This window comes from Lynx rufus, unplaced genomic scaffold (assembly GCF_022079265.1).
Source record: "Lynx rufus isolate CCGP_SWC_20201006 ecotype Redwood Valley unplaced genomic scaffold, mLynRuf1.p SCAF_3, whole genome shotgun sequence".
Lineage (NCBI taxonomy): Eukaryota > Metazoa > Chordata > Mammalia > Carnivora > Felidae > Lynx > Lynx rufus.
In genome coordinates, this window is record NW_025814845.1 from 166796592 (window position 1) to 166817439 (window position 20848).

General features: G+C 44.4%; 1 protein-coding gene across 6 annotated transcripts; it reads left to right on the top strand.

Moving 5' to 3' along the window:
- Positions 1–3534: 3534 nt before the first annotated feature.
- NPM2 (nucleophosmin/nucleoplasmin 2) lies at positions 3535–18365 on the top strand. 6 transcript variants are annotated; one of them, XM_047092117.1, is made up of 9 exons: positions 3535–3802; positions 4149–4238; positions 4340–4425; positions 4576–4701; positions 15837–15927; positions 16720–16907; positions 17077–17111; positions 17960–17993; positions 18075–18365. In XM_047092117.1, the coding sequence occupies exons 2-9, from the start codon at positions 4181–4183 to the stop codon at positions 18117–18119; spliced, it is 663 nt and encodes a 220-aa protein (XP_046948073.1). In that variant the 5' UTR covers positions 3535–3802; positions 4149–4180; the 3' UTR covers positions 18120–18365. The 6 variants fall into 6 exon arrangements, 5 of the variants coding, with proteins under 5 accessions (XP_046948073.1, XP_046948071.1, XP_046948074.1 ...); XM_047092115.1 differs by having other exon boundaries at positions 17960–18365; XM_047092118.1 differs by lacking the exon at positions 17077–17111 and having other exon boundaries at positions 18075–18127.
- The last annotated feature ends 2483 nt before the right edge of the window (positions 18366–20848 follow it).

The window sequence follows — 20848 nt, forward strand, 5'->3', positions numbered from 1 at the left end:
CGCCCCTAGATGAAATTTTAAAATATATACTGCTTGTGGGGCTTCTGGTGGCTCAGTTGGTTAAGCATCCAACTTTTGATTTCGGTTCGGGTCATGATCTCAGGGTTCATGAAACTGAGCCCCAAATTGGGCTCTACACTGGCAGCTCGGAACCTGCTTGGGATTCTCTCTCTCTCTCTCTCTCTCTCTGCCCCTCCCCTGCTCTCTCTCCCTTTCTCTCTCAAAATAAATAAGACTTTAAAATGAAATAAGATATATATTATTTGCTATAGCATCCAAATACATGAAATACATAGGAATAAATTTAACAAGATATATAACAAGTATATATACACTAAAATCTGTAAAACACTGCAGAGGAAAATCTTTAAACAAATGCAGAGATCATAACATATTCATGGGTTGGATGACTCAAAACCGTGATGTCCTTTCTCCCCAAATTGAACTATGCATTCAAAGGAACCCCAATAAAAATCCCAGAAAGTTTTTTTTGTAGAAAACGGCAAGCTGATTCTAAAATTTATATGAAAATCCAGGCACTTAGGTGGCTCAGTCAGTTGAGTGTCCAATGATTTCTTCAGCTCAGGTCATGATCCCAGGGTTATGGGATCAAGCCCCACTGCAGGTTCTCTTTCTGAACCTGCGTGGGATTCTCTTTCTCTTTCTTTCTTTCTCTCTCTCTCTCTCTCTCTCCACCTCTCTCCGACTTGTGTGCTCTCTCTCTCTTCAAATTAAAAGTAAAATAAAATTTATGTGAAAATGCAAAACATCTAGAACATCCAAAACATTTTTGAAATAGAAGAACAGATTTGGAGAGCTCAACTACCTGATTTCAAGATTTGCTCTAATGCTACAGTAATCAAGACTGTAGTGTTGGCACTATGGCAGACAGATCAATAGAACAGAATAAAGTCTAGAAATAGACCAATATGTACATGGTTAAATGATTTTCAGCAAAATGTGCCAAGGTATTTCAATAGAGAAAGGCTAGTCTTTTCCAAAAATAGTGCTAGATGAACTGGGTGGAGATCCACTTGAGGGGTAAAAGAAATGAACCTGACCTTTAGCTAACACCACACACAAAAATTAACTTCAAATCAATCACAAATGTAAAAGTACAAGCTCACACCACAAGACTTCTAGAAGAAAACTTAGGAGAAAACTTTTACAACCTTGGGTTAAACAAGATTCCTTCAAATACCAAAGCCATGAGCCATTGGACTTTGTCAAATTTAAATTTATCTGCTCTTCAAAAGATACCGTTTTAAAATATGAAAAGACAAGTTATAGGCAGGAGTAAAAAAATCTTTGTAATACATATACATGACACAACACAGGTATCCAATATATATAAAAAATCCCTGCAACTCAGTAAGAATAATCTGAAATAGCCCAATTTAAAAATGGACAAAGTATTTAAACAGGTATTTTGCCAAAGAAGATACACGAATGATCAGTAAACACCTGAAAAGATACTCAACCTCACTTGTCATCAAACAGAAACAAATAAACACAAGAGATGTCACTATATACATCCACTAGAATGGCTAAAATTAAGAAGACTGACAATACCAAGTGTTGATGAAGATGTATGGCAACTGGAATTCTCATACATTGCTGGTAGAAATGCAAAATGACTTCAGAAAGTAGTTTTACAGTTTCACGTAGTTTAATACATGCTTACAAAATGATCCAGCAATTCCACTCCTAGGTATTTATCAAACAAAAACTAAAACATATGTCCATGCAAAGACTTGTTCATGTTATTTTTATTCATAATACATGTCTAAAACTGAAAACTACCCAAATATGCATCAACAGGTATATCAGTCAGGGACATATCACAAGGAATTGGCTTATGCGGCTCTGGGAGCTAGCAACAAGTCTGAAATCCACAGGGCAGGTCATCAGAAAAAGCAAACTGGAAGCTCTCTGGTAGGAGCTGAAGCCACAGTCCACAGGCAGAACTTTTTCAGGGAAACCTCCCACCCACATTACTGACAGTAATCTTTATATAAAGGCAGCTGATTATAGGTGTTAATCACCTCTACAAAATGCCTTCACAGCCACACCATTAGCGTTTGACTGAACAAGTAGGTATGATAGCCTAGCCAAGTTGACACATAAAACTGACCAGCACATGCGTGAGTATACAAATCATGCATAAACAATAAACAGAAACAGGGGCGCCTGGGTGGCGCAGTCGGTTAAGCGTCCGACTTCAGCCAGGTCACGATCTCGCGGTCCGTGGGTTCGAGCCCCGCGTCGGGCTCTGGGCTGATGGCTCGGAGCCTGGAGCCTGTTTCCGATTCTGTGTCTCCCTCTCTCTCTGCCCCTCCCCCGTTCATGCTCTGTCTCTTTCTGTCCCAAAAATAAATAAAAACGTTGAAAAAAAATTAAAAAAAAAAACAGAAACAAACTACTGATACAAACAACAATATGGGTAAGTAACTCTCAAAACACATTTTGTTCAACAAAAGGACTGGTGAAAAGACCCTGTAGGATTCTACTTATATGAAATTCTAGAACAGTCAATAATGATCCACAGTGTCAGAAAGCAGGTAAATGCCTAATGCCAATTAGGCATTGATGTGAGGATACTGACCGCAAAGGGAAACCAGAAAATTTGGAAGAGTGATGGATATTGTAACTGGACTGTGGTGGTGGGTACCCAGGTATATACATTTGTCAAAATTCATCAAATTATACACTTTAAATGAGTGCCTTTTAAGAAATAAATTATTTCTCAATAAAGTGGACATGTTAAAAAGGAAAAACTAAAAGCTGATTCCTGCACAGCACAAGCTCCAATCAAGGTTCCAGAGAGATATATCCAGTTCCTCTAGCACTATTTTTGGAAAAGACTAACCTTTCCTTATTGAATTACCTTGGCACTTTTGTTGAAAAGCACTGAACTTTAAGCACTGAACTTTATGTGTAGGTGAGAAGTTTCCAGAATGGAAAGGAAGGATAAAAATGCAATCTGATCAACTATACTTCATTTTTAAAAAGGGGTTGGGGGAGGAAGGAAAGAAAAGGAATTCAAAGAGAGAGATCCCTGGTTATTTCTGACTCCCAGAGATGATGCATGTGCAGAGTAGGCCAAAGGGGGATGTGGCCGGCTGAAAGGCAGCGTCCTCTCCACCACCCCCAACCACAGTGCCCTGTGAGCTGCTGTTTGTTAGATGACTGGCCCTGGTAAAGTCACTCACTGGGCCCTATGGTGTATTCCCCACCAGCTGCCACAGCTGGTGACCTCTGGTGTCCTAACTCATCCCCACCCCCTTCCTGTCCGTGGGACAAATTATCCTTCTGGAAACAGGGCTCTTCTTCTCTGGGGCCCAAAACCCTGGGGGACGGGCCCTCCTGGCCTTGGAAAAGGCCCACACCGAGAGGGTATGAAAAAAGGAAGGCGTTGAGCAGGAAAAAGCCTTAATGCTGCTTCCCACTGGGTGGCCACGCAAGTCCAAGCTAGGCGATCTCACCCAGTAGGCCTCCGTGAATCCCCAGGGGCCATGAAGGTGGTGCTCACAGCGCGGTCCTCGACCAGCAGCAGCAACTTCACCTGGAAACCCGTTAGGATGCAAATTACCTCGGCCCCACCCAGCCCTCCACGACCGGAAACTGGCGCTGGCACCTAGCTCGGTGCTTTAACGAGCCCTCCAGGTGCGCCGAGGCACGAAGAGCAACGAATGGAGGAGCGGATTGGGGAAAGAAGGGCCTCTCCTTTAAGACGGAGCGGACGCCCCCCGCCGCCCCTTCCCGGGCCTCCTAACAGCCTGCAGCGGCCGGCGGCTCTCAGGTGCGGCTGAGAAGAGGCCGGAGTGAGGGAGCCCGAGACGCCCAGCGCGCAGGGCCGGTGAGGCGGAGGCGGGCTGGCGAGCGGGTCCGGCGCCAGGGGAAGTACAGCCGGGACCGCGACGGCGCCGACGGGGCCCCCGGGCGCAGCGGGCCGGCGCCCAGCACCTTTCCAGCCCGGGCAACCTCAGCGTCGCCCCCACTCCCACCCCACCCCGCACCGCTGGCTCCGGGCTACGGGGTTGGACGGCTGCGCCCGCCAGGGGCTCGGAATCCGGGGCGGCCGGCCGGGATGCGGGCGGGAGCGGGGAACCGGGCCTCGCCTCACGGCGGGCGCCCCTTCCTCACAGCCGCCGGGACCCCGGCGCCCGCGCCCAGAGTCATGAACCGCAGCAGCACGAGCAGCGCGGCCGAGAAAGCGCCCACAGCCATGCTCTGGGGTGAGTGAGGGTCCGGCGGGTGGAGGGTGGAGAGGGAGGCGGAGGAGAAACGGGGAGCCTCCCTGAGCCGGCCCGGCCCCCTCGCTGCCCTCCTTCCGCAGGCTGTGAGCTAAACCAGGAGAAGCGGACCTGGACCGTCAAACCCCAGAAGGAAGGGAAGCAGGACTGTAAGCTGTTGCTCAGTACGGTGGGTGTCCCGGCCCCCAGGAGGGGATGGTAGGATGGACTCGGGAGGGACGTGGCCAGCTGCGGGGGAGCAGGTGGGGCTCTCTGGTCTCTGCAAGTGGAACAGGGGTTCCCTCCGGTGTTGAGGTGGCCTGTCTTCAAACGCTCTCAGATTTGCTTGGGGGAGAAAGCCAAAGAAGAGATGAACCTCGTGGAAATCCTGCCCCCAGCCAGCCAGGAAGACAGGAAGGCCAAGCCCATCACCATCGCCTCTCTTCAGGCCTCGGTGCTCCCCATGGTGAGCCTCCCTACCCCATCCCCCCCCGCCCCCGCAGGCTTCGGGAGGCTGCCTGCCCCGGGCACTCACCGCCTGAGCGGGTGTGGACGGACAAAGGTGGGATACAGTCGTTCTGCAGGAATGCAGTCCCGCCACGGGGCCGTATAGCCAATGACTTTGAGCCTTGGACTTAGGAGGCAGGGAGCTCCGTTTCCATCCCAGCTCACCTTTTCCCAGCTTGGGCAAGTTAACCTCTCTACAAAATCACGTTTTTAAACTTTTTGATGCTGGTGACAGGACACTGTTGATGACTTCCACATTGATTGTGTATCCAGAAGTTCTCTTATCTCTAGTAATTTATCTTGAGTTCTCTATGCAAATCATCATTGTTAATGGCAGTTTTTGTATCTTTTTTTTTTTTTTAATTATACTACACGGTCTAGGACCTCCAGTGTACTATTGAGGAAGATTGTAATGGTAGATGTCCTTGTTCCTTTCTTAATACATGTATGTATATTTTTAAAGGAGTGCTTCTAACGTTTCTCCATTAAGTGTGGCACATCTGATAAGACGATAACTTCCTTTTTCAAGTTAAGGAAGTCCCCATCTAGTCCTGCTCTGCGTTTTAAAATTGAGATTTCTTCTTTTTAATCAAAAATGGTTATCAAGTGCTTTTTTAGATTTAGATGATCATAGGTTCTTTCTTCTTTAACCTGTTAAGGTGGTGAGTTATATTAATAGAATACTCTTCAGCCAACTTTGCATTCCTAAGATAAACACTGATAGATCATACTGTGAATTTCTAGATTTGCTTTGCTAATATATTTTTTAAAAATTTAAATCTTACATACTCGTGAGGTTGGCCTATCTTATTTGGGTGTCAAGGCACACTAGCCTCATGAACTGGGGGATGGAGTGTTCTCTCCTTCTATATGGTGGAACAGTGAATGTAAGACCGGTATCATCTGTCCCTGAAGATCTGGGAGTCCCATCTGTAAAACTGCCCCAAAACTCCCCCACCCCCACCCCCATCTATGAGCTCTCCCTAGATCTCCTTCATTCCCAGGGTTTTATTTTTAAAGACCATCTATACAAATCAAAACTTTGATATTTATTTCTATAGACCCAATCCCTCTCTTGTGCTCCAGATCCTGTGTCCAACTCAGTGTATTTAATAGATATCTAAGAGATAACCCAAACTTAACAAATCCAAATCCAGATTCTTGATTTTTATCTATAATCTCTTCTCCCACCCCCAAACCTGAGCCTCTCCCAGAATATAATTGCTCTCCCAGTTATTCAGGACAAAAACTTCTTTCTCTAACACCACATATCACCAGCAAATCCTGTTGGCTCTGCCTTCACAATGTACCCCCATCTGACCACCTGTCACCACCCCCTGCCATGTCCTGGCCCAGGTGCTCAGTTTTATTGCAGAGTCTCCTAACTGGTCCACCAACCCCCACCCTTGGTTCCTTATAGTCTATTCCAGGGTTCCACAACCTACAGGATTAAATCCAGCCTACTGCGTGTTTTTGTAAATGAAGTATTATTGAAACACAGCCACGCTCCTTCATTTTGTATATTATCCATACCTGTTTTCCCTTGGTAACAGCAGAACTGAGTAGTCTCCACAGAGACCATAAGGTTCACAAGCCTAAAATACTGGATATCTACAGAAAAAAATTCCCCAATCTCTAGTCTATTCTATGTATGCACCAGGTGCCAGAAGGATCCTTTTAAACAAAAGTCAGACCATGTCGCTTCTCTGTCAGAACACTTATGTCAGTGGCTTCCCATTTCACTTAGAATGAAATCCAAGATCCTTTATGTTCTGGCCCTTAGAAACCTCTCTTAAACTCACCCTTGGCTACTCTCCCCTCCCTAATCCTGCTCAAACTGCACTGGCTTTCTTGATTGTACCTTGAAAATTTCAAACATACCCCCTTCCTGGGAGTCTTGCATTTACTGTTCCCCATGCTAGGAATTCACTTGCCCCTCACTTCAGCCTTTGTTCATATGTCACCTCATTCAAGAAGTCTTTCCCAGGGCACCTGGGTGGCTCAGTTGGTTGGGCTCTCAATCATGGCTAAGGTCTTGATCGCACAGTCGTGAGTTTGGTCCCTGTGTCTGACGTGAATCCTGCTTTAAAAAAAAAGTCTTCCCCGACCACAAACCGCATCCCCTCTTCCTACCCTTCCGTAACCACTTTTTCTCCCATGGAACCCATCACTGGCTTCAGTTTTCATCTGTGCCTGTCTTTCTCCCCAACAAGAATACAAGCTCCAAGACAGCAAAGACTTTGCCTTTTCATTTACTGCCTTAGCCATAATGCCTATATACCATATGTTATGGTATGTTGTAGAAACTGGTATATTGTAGACACTCAACATGTAATGAGTGAGTAAGGAAGTGAACAAACTATGTGCAACTGGTTTGATTTTAAACTATTGTCATTTAAGTTTTAGGTCTAGATGTTTCCATTTCTTTGAGTCAGTTTTTATATCTACTTTATTGAGATATAATTTATATACAATAAGATCCACCAGTGTTAAGTATACCATTTGATGCATTTGATAAGTGTATATAATTTTGTAACTACCACTGCAATCAAAGTAGAGAAAATTTCCTTCACCCCCCCAAAATTTCCTCATGCCTCTTTGCAGTCAGCCCTTTCCACCTATCACTGCCTCTGGCAACCATTGATCTACTTTCACTACTCTTTTGCCTTGTCTAGAATTTCATTTAAAGGGAATCATGCAATACATAGTGTCTGGTACCTGGCTTTTTTCACTTAGCGTAATGCTTTGAGATTTATCTGTTGTTGGTGAAACAGTAATGTGCTCCTTTTTTATGTCTGAGTAACATTCTATTTTACAAGTACATATATATGTCAAGGTTTATTTATTCATTCACTTGTTAGCAGACATTTGGATAGTTTCTAGTTTTTTGTTTTGGTTTTTTTTTTTTTTTTTTCATTTTTGAGAAAGAGTCTAAGCAGGGGAGAGGCAGAGAGACAGAGGGGGACAGAGGATCCCAAGCAGGCTCCGCACTGACAGCAGTGAGCCCAAGGCAGGGCTCAAACTCACAAATTGTGAGATCATGACCTGAGCCAAAATCAGACGCTCAACCAACTGAGCCCCCCAGGTGCCCTGGGTAGTTTCTGGTTTTATACTATGAATAAAGCTGCTATGAAGTTTGAGTGTATTTGTATGCACATGTTTTCATTTCTCTTGTGTAAATTCCTAGGAGTAAAACTGCAGAATCATTAGTAAGCATATGTTAAACTTTATTTCCCCCCTCCCATCCTCTTGCATATGTTAAACCTTACACACCACTGCCAAACTATTTTCTGAATTACTACACCATTTTGCATTCCTACCAGTTGTTCCACATCCTCCCCAACACTTTGCATTGTCAGTGTTAATTGTAGCCATTCATAAATTTAGGCCATATGTATAGTGGCATCTCATTGTGGTTATTATTTATGTTTCTTTGATGACTGGTGATATTGACCATCTTGTTGTCTGGTCATTTGATATCTTCTTTTGTAAAATGCCTGTTTAGATGTTTTCCCCATTTTTAAATCAAGTTATTGAGTTGTAGAAGTTCTTTATATATTTTGGATACAAGTCTTTTATCAAAAATATTTATTTCAAATATTTTCTGCTAGTACATGACTTGCCTTTTCATTCATAATGATTTCTTCAAAGAGCACAAGTTTTTAATTTTTATGAAGTCCAATTTGGTATTTTCTCCTCTTACAGTTCTTTTTTTTGGGGGGGGCGGGTGTCCTGAGAAATCATTGCCTAAACTAAGGTCACAAATGTCTTTTTCTATGCTTTCTTCTAGAAGTGCTATTGTTTAAGCTCTTACATTTGTCTGTATTCCTCCATTTCAAGATAATTTTTTTGTATGGTATAAAATAAGCGTAGAGAAACATTTTTTTCCCAAGCTGATACCCATTGCTCTAGCACTATTTTCTTTTTTTTTTTTTAAGACTGTCCTTTCACTATACAATTATGCTGGCATTTTGCTATAAATCAATTGCCTGTGTATGTATGCATGTATTCCTGTATTTTGTTTCATTGATTTGTATTTGTATCTTTACTCTCATGACAGACTGATTTGATTATTATAGTTTTATAGTTAGTCTTAAAATTAGTGTGTCTTCCAACTTTGTTTTTCTTTTCCAAAATTGTGTTGGCAATTCTAGGTCCTGAACATTTCCACATAGATTTCAAAATAGGCTTTCTTTGAAAATCAGTCTGTTGGGTTGTGACTGAGATTGTATTGAATCTATAGACTATTTTGGGGGGAATTGGCATCTTAACAATTTTTAGTCATTAATAATTGAGCATATGTTTCTCTATTTGTTTAAGTCTGTCACTTTTTACCCTAATGTATGTCTTTAACTTTAACTTTTCCTACTAATATTTTGTAGTTTTCAGGGAACTGGTTGTGTACATACTTTGTAAGATCTACCCCAACATACTGCTATATTTGATTTTAGGTGCTATTGAAAATGGTATTAAAGTGTTTAATGAAAGATAATTCACATGCCATAAGCTTCATCTATTACGTGTACAATCAGATGGTTTTTAGTAAATTAAGAGTTGTATGCCCATCACAGCCTAAGTGTAGAACATTCTCATCACCCCCAAAAGTAATTCCATACCTACTAGCAGTCACTCCCCATTTCCCACACTCACCTGCAGCACTAGGCAGCTGTTCATCTATTTTCTGCCTATTTTTGCCTATTCTAGACAGTTCGTATAAATGGAATCACAAAATGTGTGGTCTTTTGTGACTACTCCTTTCACAGCATAATGTGTGGTGTTTTTTTTTTAATGTTTATTTATTTTTGAGAGAGAGAGAGAGTGGCAGAGCATGAGCAGAGGAGGGGCAGAGAGAGAGGGAGACACAGAATTCAAAGCAGGCTCCAGGCTCTGAGCTATCAGCCCAGAGCCCCATGCAAGGCTCAAACTCGTGAACCGCGAGATTATGACCTGAGCCGAAGTCTTAGCCACCCAGGTAGCCCCACATAGCATTATGTTTTTAAGGTTCATCCATGTTGTAGCATATAGCACTACTTTCTTTTTATTGCCAAGTAATACCCATCTTATGGATATATATGAAATCATCCATTCAGCAGCTGATGGACACCTGTTTTATGTCTACCTTTTGGCTATTATGAAGGCTGTTATGAACATTCATGTACAAACTTTTGTATGAATATATGTTTTCATTGCTCTTGAGCATATCTCTGGGAGTGCAATTGCTAGGTCATTGTGGTAGCTTTATGTATGTAACATTTTGAGGAACTGCCAGATTATTTTCCAATGTAGTCACACCATTTTACAATCCCACCAACAGAATATGAGGATTCCACTTTCCCCACATCCTTGCAATACTTACTATTGTCTATAATTTTGATTAGTCATTTTAGTGGGTGTGAACTGATAGTTCAGTGTGGTTTTGGTTTGCTTTACCTAATGGCTAATGATGTTGCATCTCTCTTCATGTGTTTATTGGTCATTTGTATATCTTTTTTGCAGAATTGTCTATTCAGGTCTTTCTTCATTTTTTTTTTAAATTGCATTTGAGTTTGACATTTTAATATTGGTCTTTTTACTTTAAATTGTATGAGCGCTTTATATACTCTGCATACAAGCCCCTTATCAGATGATTTGCAAATATTTTCTCCCATTTTCTGAGTTGTCTTCTCAATTTCTTGATGATATCATTTGCAGCACAAAAGTTTTGAATTTTGATGTAGTCTAATTTATATGTTTTATCTTGTTTCTTGTGCTTCTACTATCAAATCTAAGAACTTGTCACCTAATCCAAGGTCATGAAAATTTGCTCCAATGTTTTCTTCTAGGGGTTTTATAGTTTTAAGTCTTCTAGATAATTAAGTCCATGATATATTTGGAGTTCATTTTTGTGTATAGTATAACATATGCAAATGTATTTTTAAATTTCATTTTATCGGGGCGCCTGGGTGGCGCAGTCGGTTAAGCGTCCGACTTCAGCCAGGTCACGATCTCGCGGTCCGTGAGTTCGAGCCCCGCGTCGGGCTCTGGGCTGATGGCTCAGAGCCTGGAGCCTGTTTCCGATTCTGTGTCTCCCTCTCTCTCTGCCCCTCCCCCGTTCATGCTCTGTCTCTCTCTGTCCCAAAAATAAATAAATAAATAAACGTTGAAAAAAAAAATAAATTTCATTTTATCATTGTTCAGTAGTAGTATATAGTTACATAATTGTGTTGGGTTTTTTTTGCTATTATTTGACCTTGCAAAACTTGCATAGAAATCCTAGCAGCTTTTTGTTGATTCCTAATGGATTTATTCATGTCATCTGTGAATAAAGTCAGTTCAACTTCTTGCATTCTTTTTTCTTGTCTTCTTTCACTGACTAGGACCTCAAATATAATGTCAAATAAAAGTGGTGACAGCATGTCTGTCCTTGCCTTTTTCTCTTCTACCAGTGTTCAGCCTTCTACCATTAAGACACATGAAGGATTTTCGTACAGATGTTCTATATGAGGATGAGGATGTTCCCTTCTGGTTCTAATTTATTGAGATGCTGTTGAGTTTTGTCCAAGAATTCTTTTCTGCATCTACTGAGGGGTTTTTTTGGCCTCCTTTATTAAGTGGCAAATTACATTTATTGATTTGTTTTCAAATTTTATTTTTATTAACTTTTAGTTTTTTTATTTTAGGTAGGCTCCACACTTAAAGTGGGGCTGACACTCATGACCCTGAGATTAAGAATGTCATGCTCTACCAACTGAGCCAGCTAGGCACCCCATCAAATTTCAAACCCATTGTACATTCTTGGGGTAAGCCCCATTTGATCATGATATATTATCCTTTTATATATTTTATATATTACTGGATTCCATTTGCTAATGTTTTATTAAGGATATTTGTTTTGGGGCACCTGGCTGGCTCAGTCAGGGGAGCGTGTGGCTCTTAATCTCAGGGTTGTAAGTTTGAGCTCCACACTGGGTGTAGAGATTACTTAAAAATAATATATTTTTAAAAAATATTTGTGTCTATATTTATGAACAACATTGGACTGTACTTTTCTTGTCATGTTTTTATCTGGTTTTAGTATTAGGGTCATGCTGGCCTCATAAAATGAGAAGGAAAGTATTCTCTACTTTTCTGTTTTCTGAAACAGTTCGTGTAACTTTGGTATTTTTTTCTTAAATGTTTTGATAGAACATTAAATAGATTTAGGACAGTTTGGGTTGTTTTTCTTAAGAGAGCTTTGTTTTTTCCATTTTGTCCACATTGTCAAATTCATTGGCATAGGGTTGTCCATAATATTTCCTTTCTTCCTCTCCTGTAAAATCTGTAGTAAACTCTGCTGTCTTATTCCTGATATTGATAATTTGTGTCTTCTTCCCCTTTTCTTTGTGCAGTCTGGTTAGAGGTTTAATATTTTTATCCATCTTTTTCAAGAACCAGCTTTTGGTCTCAACTTTTCTCTATTGTTTACCCACTTTTGTATTTTATTGATCTCTGTTCTTTATTTCCTTTCTTCTGTCTGTGTGGGTTTTAATTTGCTCTTTTTCTAGTTTTGTAAAGCAGAATCTTACATTATTGATTTAATTTTTTTTCTCACTTCTCTGTATACCTCTTAAGGTGTCTTCACACAAGCACCACCCACCAAATTCTGCTTGCAACTCACTGATCCAGAAATTAGTATTGCGGTCACTGCCAACTGCACAGGAAACTGGGGAATACGGTCTATGGTGGGTACAATATTAGGGCGCTGATATTATGGGAAAAGGGAAGAATGGATATTGGATAAGCAATGAGAAGCCTCTGCCACATCTGGTAAATATGTCTCCATATCTTCAACATTTGTATGTGCTCACATTTTAGGCATGTATCTTATAAGCAGTAAGTAGCTAAACTTTGTTTTAATCTATCTGGCCAATAATATCTGTTTATGTTTACTGTGATGCTATCATACTTGGATTTATTTGTAATATGTACTTTGTGCTTCTATGTTCATTGTTTTTTTTTTTCATTTTTTCCTCTTTTTCCTTTTTCCTCTTTTATTAGATTAAGGTTTCTTTCCCCCTTTTCCTTTCTACTGGTTTGGAACTGTAGAGTCTCACTCTACTTTTTAGTGTAGTTATCCTTAATTTTTTAACAATCATGCATGACCAGTTTAAAATTAATGCTAATTTTCTCTCTCCCAGACAATCCACGGAACTTTCCTGAGCACCCTTTTCTTAACCGACCTGTTGTTATCATGTAGTGTTTTAGCTTCAACTTGTTTTAAACCCACTCAATACTAGTCATTACTAGTACTATTTTATTTTACAATAATGCTGACTTGGATTTGTCTTGGTTGACCAAGTTGCTTGCTCACCACTGCTGCTCATATCCACTTCTTCCTTCTCAATTCGATTGTCAGCTTTTTGAGACCTCATTTAATAGGTCTGGGAGGAGCGAACTTACTTGGGCTCTGCCTGGAAATGTCTTTATTTTACCCTCATTCCTTCATGGTAGTTTGGTTCTGTATAATTCTACACAGAGAGGTACTTTCCCTCAAAACGTTGAAGACGCCATTCTAGTCTTCTGGTTTCTGACGTTGCTGTTGAAACCCTCAGTCTGTCTGCCTATTGTTCCTTTTCTGGACATCTGTCTTTCCTCTCTGGTTTATTTTAAGATAGCCTCTTTGTTTTTGGTATATACCATTTCACTATGGGATGTTCAGATGTACATTTACTTTTATTTATCTATTCAGGACCTAGGTTTCCTGGACATGAGGATCTGTGTCTTTGGTTGTTTCTAGAAGCTCTTGGTTATCACTTTGCCCATTGTGTTGTTTCTAGTCCCTTACTGTGATTAGATGCATCTTAGATCTCATTCTGTCCTCTGTATCTCTCAGCCTCTCTTTCATATTTCGTTCCTCTTGTCTCTGTGCTATGTACCGGGTCGTTTCTTCACAGCATGCTTCCAGTTTACTGATACTTGCTTTAGCTGGTGTATTCTTTTTAACCATTTGTTCAGTCTAGAAGCTGCATTTGGTTCTTGTTATTTCTCATAATACCTTGTTGTTATGCTTCTGATTCCTACTTCTATGTTTATTTGACTTTCATCAACCTAATGTCATAACTGCTAGACTGTTGTTCTTTTCTCTCTGGCTCTTGGCTGCATCGGTCTACAGTCGTCTCGTTTCCTTCCACTCACTCTAGCAGGACCGTGCCTTGGACATTTTGTCACTTTACACGGTGAGGCATCTTCGTGGTTCCACTGTTTTCTCCAAGAGAATTCTGTGTGAGGAAAATTGACAGCACCCCAAGGGATTGGTTTTGTGCTTGTGCCTGCTGTTGGCCCCAGGAGTCACCAGCCTGGGATCTTATACGGGTCTGTTGGCTTCGCAGTGCCCACCAAGTGAATTCAAGCTTAGTGTGAGTGGCAGGTACAGCCATGGGTTTTTAAGTTCTCACAGGAGACTTCTTTTATCCCACATGCATTTCCTTATTCCCTTCCTTCAGTGGAGAGGAGTTCCTGGTGGGTGGGTTTGGGATTCTTCCGTCCCCCGTCCTCACCCCTGACCCTGGAGCTTCTGCCTGAGGTGCACCTGTGGAGGACCCCAGCCCCATTCAGTGGGCCCCGTGACCGCACGCCTCTCTGGAGCCCAGGCCTGTCTCCTGTCCATGAGCGCATGTTAAAACCCAAGGCCGAGGCTGTTTTCGGGCACATTTTCCCTTCAGCTACAGCACCGGTGCTTGTGCGTGCTGCCCTCCTTTCTGGTGCACGGGGCCTCTTCCTTCTGTCCTGCTGTTCAACCAAACAGTGAAAAGATCGGAATACATTTTATCCAGCATTTCTAGGCTTTGGTGGCTACAGAGTTTCAGTTTTTGCTTGTCTCCTTCCTGTCTGAGCCAGAAACTCTAAATTAATATCCCTAAGCCTCAGTTCCCTCCTCTGTAAAGGAACGGCCCCTCCGTTGTGGGCTTGTTGTGAGGGGTTAAAAGAGGAAAGCAGGTGAAATGCTTAGCATAGGGCCTGGCACACGGTAGGAAGTCAATAAATCTGAGTATCATCACTGATACAATAGAAAATGGAAAGTTTGGAAGAGTATCAAGAAAAGAAACACCGTACTGTCCACTGAAAATTAGGGCTCACACTTAATAGAATTCTAACTTTATTCATATGTATATCCACACATGTAAGACAAAAGTAGTACTGTACATACAACTTTGCATCTGCTCTTCTCATTTGATTAGTGTCTTATTCGGGTTGGGCCACCATAACAAAGTACCAGAGAGTGAAGGACTTAATGTGCATCTATCTTGTCATAGTTGTAGAGGCTGAAAGTCTGAGACCAGGGTGCCAGTGTGGTCAGATTTGGGTAGGATCATCTTCCTAGCTTGCAGATGGCTGCCTGTACTCTGTGTCCTCACACAGCAGAGAGACAGAGACAGAGAGAAATCTCTGGTCTCCTTTATAAGGGCACCAGTCCCATCATGAGGGCCCAGCTCTCATGACCTCATCTAACCCTAATTACCTCCCAAAGGCCTCATCTCCAGATACTATCACATTGGAGGTTAGGGCTTCACATAAGAATTTGGCAGGGGCACGTGGATGGCTCAGTTAAGCATGTGACTTTCGGCTCAGGTCATGATCTCACAGCTTATGGGTTTGAGCCCCACCATTGAGCTCTGTGCTGACAACTCAGAGCCTGAAGCCTGCTTCAGAATCTGTGTTTCCATCTCTCTCTTCCCCATGCGTTTTCTCTCTCTCTCTCTCTCTCTCTCTCTCTCTCTCTCTCTCTCTCTCTCAAAAATAAACATTAAAAAATGTTAAAAAAAAGAATTTGGAGGACACAATTTAATCTGTAGCCATCAGACTTCTCTAACAGCTGCCCCTCAGCTTAGAAGCCTGTCTGTGATCTTTAACAAGAATGGGATTATCAGATTCACAGTCTTCCGTTTGAATCCACCTCAACAGGAAGGGCCAAGGGCTTGATAACACAATGAGGTCCAGAGAACCTGTGAAGTGTGTGTAGTTGGGGTTTGGGGAATAAATTCTGAACGTTTCTATTAGACACCATCCCCCAGACAGGTGCCAGGCCTGAGTGAGCCCATCTTTTCTGCTCCTGCCCCTACATCCCTCCTTCTGCAGGTCATGATGGGATTGGAGCTTTCTCCTCCAGTCACTTTCCAGCTCCGGGCTGGCTCTGGACCCGTGTTCCTCAGTGGCCAGGAATGTTATGGTAAGTTGGAGCTTGGACCTGAGGCGGGTCTGACTATAGTGCCTAGCACAGGGCCAAGGGAATAGGTATTCAAACGCTGGATGGATTCTTGAATTACTAGAGAAAATCTCCAAAGGCAGCGTGATGGCCGGTAGCCTGGAATGGAAGTTCTCCTTTACCTCCCCACCATGTCCTCTGTGGGCTGCAGTCCTCTTGCCTGTACCATGAGGGTGGGTGTAGACTTGGTTTCATCTTCAAAGAGCCACTGTGAGGAATAAATGGGATACTCAGGGAGAAGCAGTTTGCATGATAGCTAGTACTAGCCCGCATGTAAAATGTTAGGTGCTATGAGGTATGTAGCTGGAGGAGCGATATAGGCTCTATCAAATCACTGTGCTGTTGACTCTTCTCATATCCTTCTCAGCCCAGTTGTGCCTCTGTATCAGGGTAGTTACTCAAAAACCCTGGCAGGCTCCACTTCCCTTAAGATGAGGTCTAAATTCCTTAGCTGCTGTTTCCATTTCCTCCCTTCCCTTGTGCTCTCTGCCCACCCTCACCCTCCTCTGAATCCTTCCCAGCCAGAGCCACAGCTTACCACCTCACCTGCCCTCCTCTACCAACCACCCCAGCTTTCTGGGGTCCCGGACCCCTCACTCCATCTGAGCTTCTACTTTGTCAGGCCAGAAAGGGTCTCTAGGAAGTGGCAGGTGTTGGCTTCCCCAGGGCAGCTCTGAGAGCAAGACCGATCGTGGAACAGGAGCTAGGCCGAGACCTGGAGCTCAGCATCCCTGCTCCCTTTCCATACCCTCACAGACACTTCAGACCTGTCCTGGGAGGAGGAGGAGGAGGAGGACCTGGAGGAGGAGGAAGAGGAGGAAGATGACAGCGATGATGATGATGATGACGATGATGATGTTGATGTAGATGTGTCCCTAGAGGAGGAGACCCCTCTTAAACAAGTCAAGAGGCTAGCATCCCAGAAGCAGACAGGTGTTGCCAAGGTGAGGGAAGGGACACCCCCCCACACAGGCTCCTCAGAAACCTGGGCCAGGCCTCCCGAGTTGAGTGTGAGTGTACAGAGGCCTGGGGTCCTGCCAGGTGCCCAGCAGGAGTCTGCTGGCCCTGGACCCTGCCCTAACTGTCCCCATGCTGCTTGTGTTTGCTTCCCAGAAAAAAAAGGTGGAAAAAGAAGAGGAGGCAGTGAGGTAACTCTTTCCATCTGTTAACGTGGCCAAAATCTTACAGCTGAAGCCTATAGGGTTAGAAAGGGTCTGGCGTGTGTGCATGTTTGTGAACACACAGATGTGCTGTCTCTGATGGCCAGCACAGCCTTTTTTGGAAGGCATCAAAGTATTCTTATCTTCTGACCTAATTCCACTCATGGTAACCCCTTCCCAAGGACCCCATCCAAAATACAGGTAAAATCATATGCACTAAGAAACTGATCCCTGCATTATTCAAGTAATAGTGAAAAATGGAAGCATTCTAAGTGTCTACCAATATAGTAGATTAAGCTGGGTCACATTTTCCCAGTAGAATGTGACATAATGGCTGTGAAGAATATAGCATCCTGGAAAGTGTTTACAGAATTTAAAAAGAACAGGATCTTAAATCATTTTCATGTTATTTCACATGTTTTTAGAAGAAAAAGCAAAAAGTCCTGCAAGGAAACACATCAAAATGTTAATACCGGTGGGAGGTAAAGAAACAAGTGATTTCTATTTGCTATATTTTGTGCAATGTAGTTAAATATTACTTTTATAATGAAAGAGACCTATTTGTGATAAATAAAAGAAAGCAGGTGGAAGTCTAATAAGAAAACACCTCTTGTTAAAATAAGAGAGAGTCAGAATGGTCCCAGCAGGTGACGGGGTGGAGAGGTGAATTCTGCAGCCTCCCAGCTCTCCATATCACAGCCCCTGGCTTTCCTGGAAGTGGCCAGGGCCCTGCATTGCAGTGTAGGCATTAGGAGGTTCTGGGCTACTGGTGTCCTGCTGAGCTCTCTCTCTTTCTCACCCTCATCCCTTCTCCTGGCCTCCCCACCCTATTCCAGACCCAGCCTTAAAGACAAGAGTCCTGTGAAAAAGGTGAGTACCAGGAGAAGGGGCTGGTCCTCCTGGGGGCAGAGGGAGGGAGTGGGACTCTGGTGCCCTCCCTTCTCTCCATAGGCCAAACCCACACTCAAACCTAAAAAGCCAGGATCCAAGAAATGAGGAGCCAGGAGTGGCCTGGCTGCAGTGACGGAGAGAGAGCCAGCTAGAACACCATACAGAGTGGCCTTCCTGCGGGTGTGCTGCAACCCCATGTTCCCCCCACCCAGCCTCTCTCCCTCTGAGTCTGAATGTGACGGAGCTGTTGAGGGCAACACAAGGGGCCCACACTCCAACTATCAAGTTTCGGCAGGACCTGGAGGGAAGAGCCCTGACCTCAGAGCCCCAATAAAGTTTGATTTGCCGGGACCTTGTTTCTGCCATCTGTTCCAGAGGGCCTGTCCTTATTGCTGGCTGCAGTGAGCCCGTGTGCCCAGCAGAGGGAGGCCATGTGCCAGCACACCCCTACCTGGTGGCTGGCCCGCCACCTGGACTGAGGCTGAGGCACCCAGCCAGCCAGCTGGGCTCTGTTCTGTTCTTTCATCTCCCTCTCTGTCCTCAAACTCCCACCCATTCCAACCCCCCCCCCAGCTTTGGGACAAAAAACCAAGGGTCTCAACCCCCTGCACAGCTTCAACTTTGTGCCCTTGTCCTGAGGGAGGGAGCTCCAGACATTGTGGGTCTTCCTGTGTCCACACTCCCTTCTGGCTGGTTTTCCAGGTAGAGAGTCAGAAGGCTAGAGCTGCCTGCCCCCCGCTGGGAAGGGCCTTAGTCCCTGTCAGACTAGCCTGGGGATCTTCTCTCCTGGCCCTAATCACGTGTTCATTATCAAATGCACAGACCAGGACATCTATTGGAACCTCGGAAGTTCGATGCTAATGCTGCTCTCCCAGGCTTGCCTCTCCTGTTCAGGGTGAGCTCCTGTTCATTTGTGTGAAGATCTGTGTCAAGCAGGAGCCCAGAGGCCTGGACCTTCAAGGAAGCCCTCCCAGACAGGGCAGATGAGGCAGGCCTTGCAGAAGCTATTGAGGGTCTCTTACAGGAGGTGGACAGGTAAACACTTTTAACTCTCATGCGAGGGTTCACCCAGGGCAATTCTCGGAGCCATGGGAACAGGGCTCAACAAATTGTTAGGGTAAGGCAATAGGGGATTGGCAAGGGGACAAATGACCCATTGGGTGGCTCTGGGCTCCTGCCCTCTCCCAGGCCTGCACAGCCACTTTGGAGCCTGGCTCACCCATTGTGACACACAGATAGCCTCCCACTGGGGGTTATAGTTACAGGGCCTCCACTGGGCTTCTCCCTGGCCCTCCTCTACACCCCCACTGGCCAAACCTAAAGTGGGCCAATGGGGAAATGGCCCTGTCCTCTCTCCAGGATCCCTAGGCATGGGTCCCAGAAGGTTGGAGGTCTTTGAATGCCTGCACGGGAAGGTCAGCAACCAGGCTTGCATGTTCCTGTTCAGCTTCAGTTTCTTTTAGTGCCAGAAGAGACTGAGGACGGTAGCTTAGCATTCTTGCTGCTTGCTTTCTACATCCCAGGAGACAGATGTGGGCACCGTCCCACCCTCGAGCAAATGAGAATGAGCCACTGACCTCAGGTCACCCAGAGAGCGACAAGGCACATGGGTTCACATCAGGCTCCAGGTGGGCAGCGACCATTTACCATGGCCTCATGCCACAGTAACACAGGGTAAACAAGACAAATTCTTCACCTTCAAGCCACCTACAGTCTAGTGGAAACACAAAAGCCAACAGCAAAATTTCAGTTACTGTCAAATGCTTTGGAGGAAGTGAGACAGCACTTCTCCAGCCTGGAATTAGCCTATTAGGAGATCAGAGAAAGTCCCTCAAAGGAGAAGACTGACAAGAAGAGGGTGGCAGGCTCCATGAGTAGCTGGCAGAAGGACACTCCCAGGAGCAGGAACCAAGCAATGCAATGGGCCTCAGGCAGAGCAAGCAGAAAGAGAGAGGATTAGCAGGATTTTGGTAATAACATGCTGGAAGCTAGGTGCTGAGCGCCTTCTGGGACTCACTCCATAAAGCCCCATTTCTCAGACCTGGAAAACGAGGCACAGAGAGGTGAAACAACTTGCCCCCAAGGCCACAGAGCTAGTGGAGAAGGCAGGGTTCACCACCAGGTTGTCTGGACCCACGGCTCTTATCTTGAACCACTCTGAAATGACTGAGAGAGACGGACAGCACAGCAGCCAGAGTCCTACAAAGTCTCATAAACTGAAAATAATAGTTAAGAATAAGGTCCACAGTGTAACCCGCACCTTGGGAGGGGCAGCCCCCAGCCAGTTATAGCAAAGCACAGATGCACACAGATACTTCTTCCCTTCATCTCACCCAGGCAAGTGCCCCAGCAGCCTAGCTCAGCCATAGCTCTGTACATAAGGGCACGCAACAGCTAAGCCGTTCCTGACTTGATGTCCAAATGCTGGCAGGCAATGGGGATCAAACAGCAAGGATGGTAGGTGCTCCAAATTTTAAGAGTCCATTTGCCTTTTGCCCTGCCCCAGCCCCAGCCCCAGCCCTTCTGCTTTCCAACAGGAAAATGGTGGGCTGGGGTTTGTAGCAGGTGGTGACAAGTGGCAGGTCCGCAGGTGGGCTCAGTGTCTGCACCAGCTGGGCTGTTAGAAGGAGCAGGCGTGAGACGCCTCAGTTGGGGGGTGTTGAACTTGGCACTAGGGGGTGGGGATTAACCAACCAGCCCAGGCTACTTCTCACTTCCTTTATCACCTCCTGCCACCTCCCCCTATAAATGTTAATGAACCCTACTATTCTCCCTCTCCTCTAGTCAAGGGAGTCAAAGTTTAGGTCAACCGAGTCTGGACCATATAAGAAGGT

What these genes read in the sequence shown, in the direction of transcription:
- NPM2 (XM_047092113.1), top strand. Translation starts at nt 4,181, where the DNA reads ATGAACCGCAGCAGCACGAGCAGCGCGGCCGAGAAAGCGCCCACAGCC. An exon ending in GTAAGCTGTTGCTCAGTACG is followed by an intron (nt 4,426 to 4,575) that starts GTGGGTGTCCCG and finishes AAACGCTCTCAG; the next exon opens with ATTTGCTTGGGGGAGAAAGC. An exon ending in CAGTGGCCAGGAATGTTATG is followed by an intron (nt 15,928 to 16,719) that starts GTAAGTTGGAGC and finishes ATACCCTCACAG; the next exon opens with ACACTTCAGACCTGTCCTGG.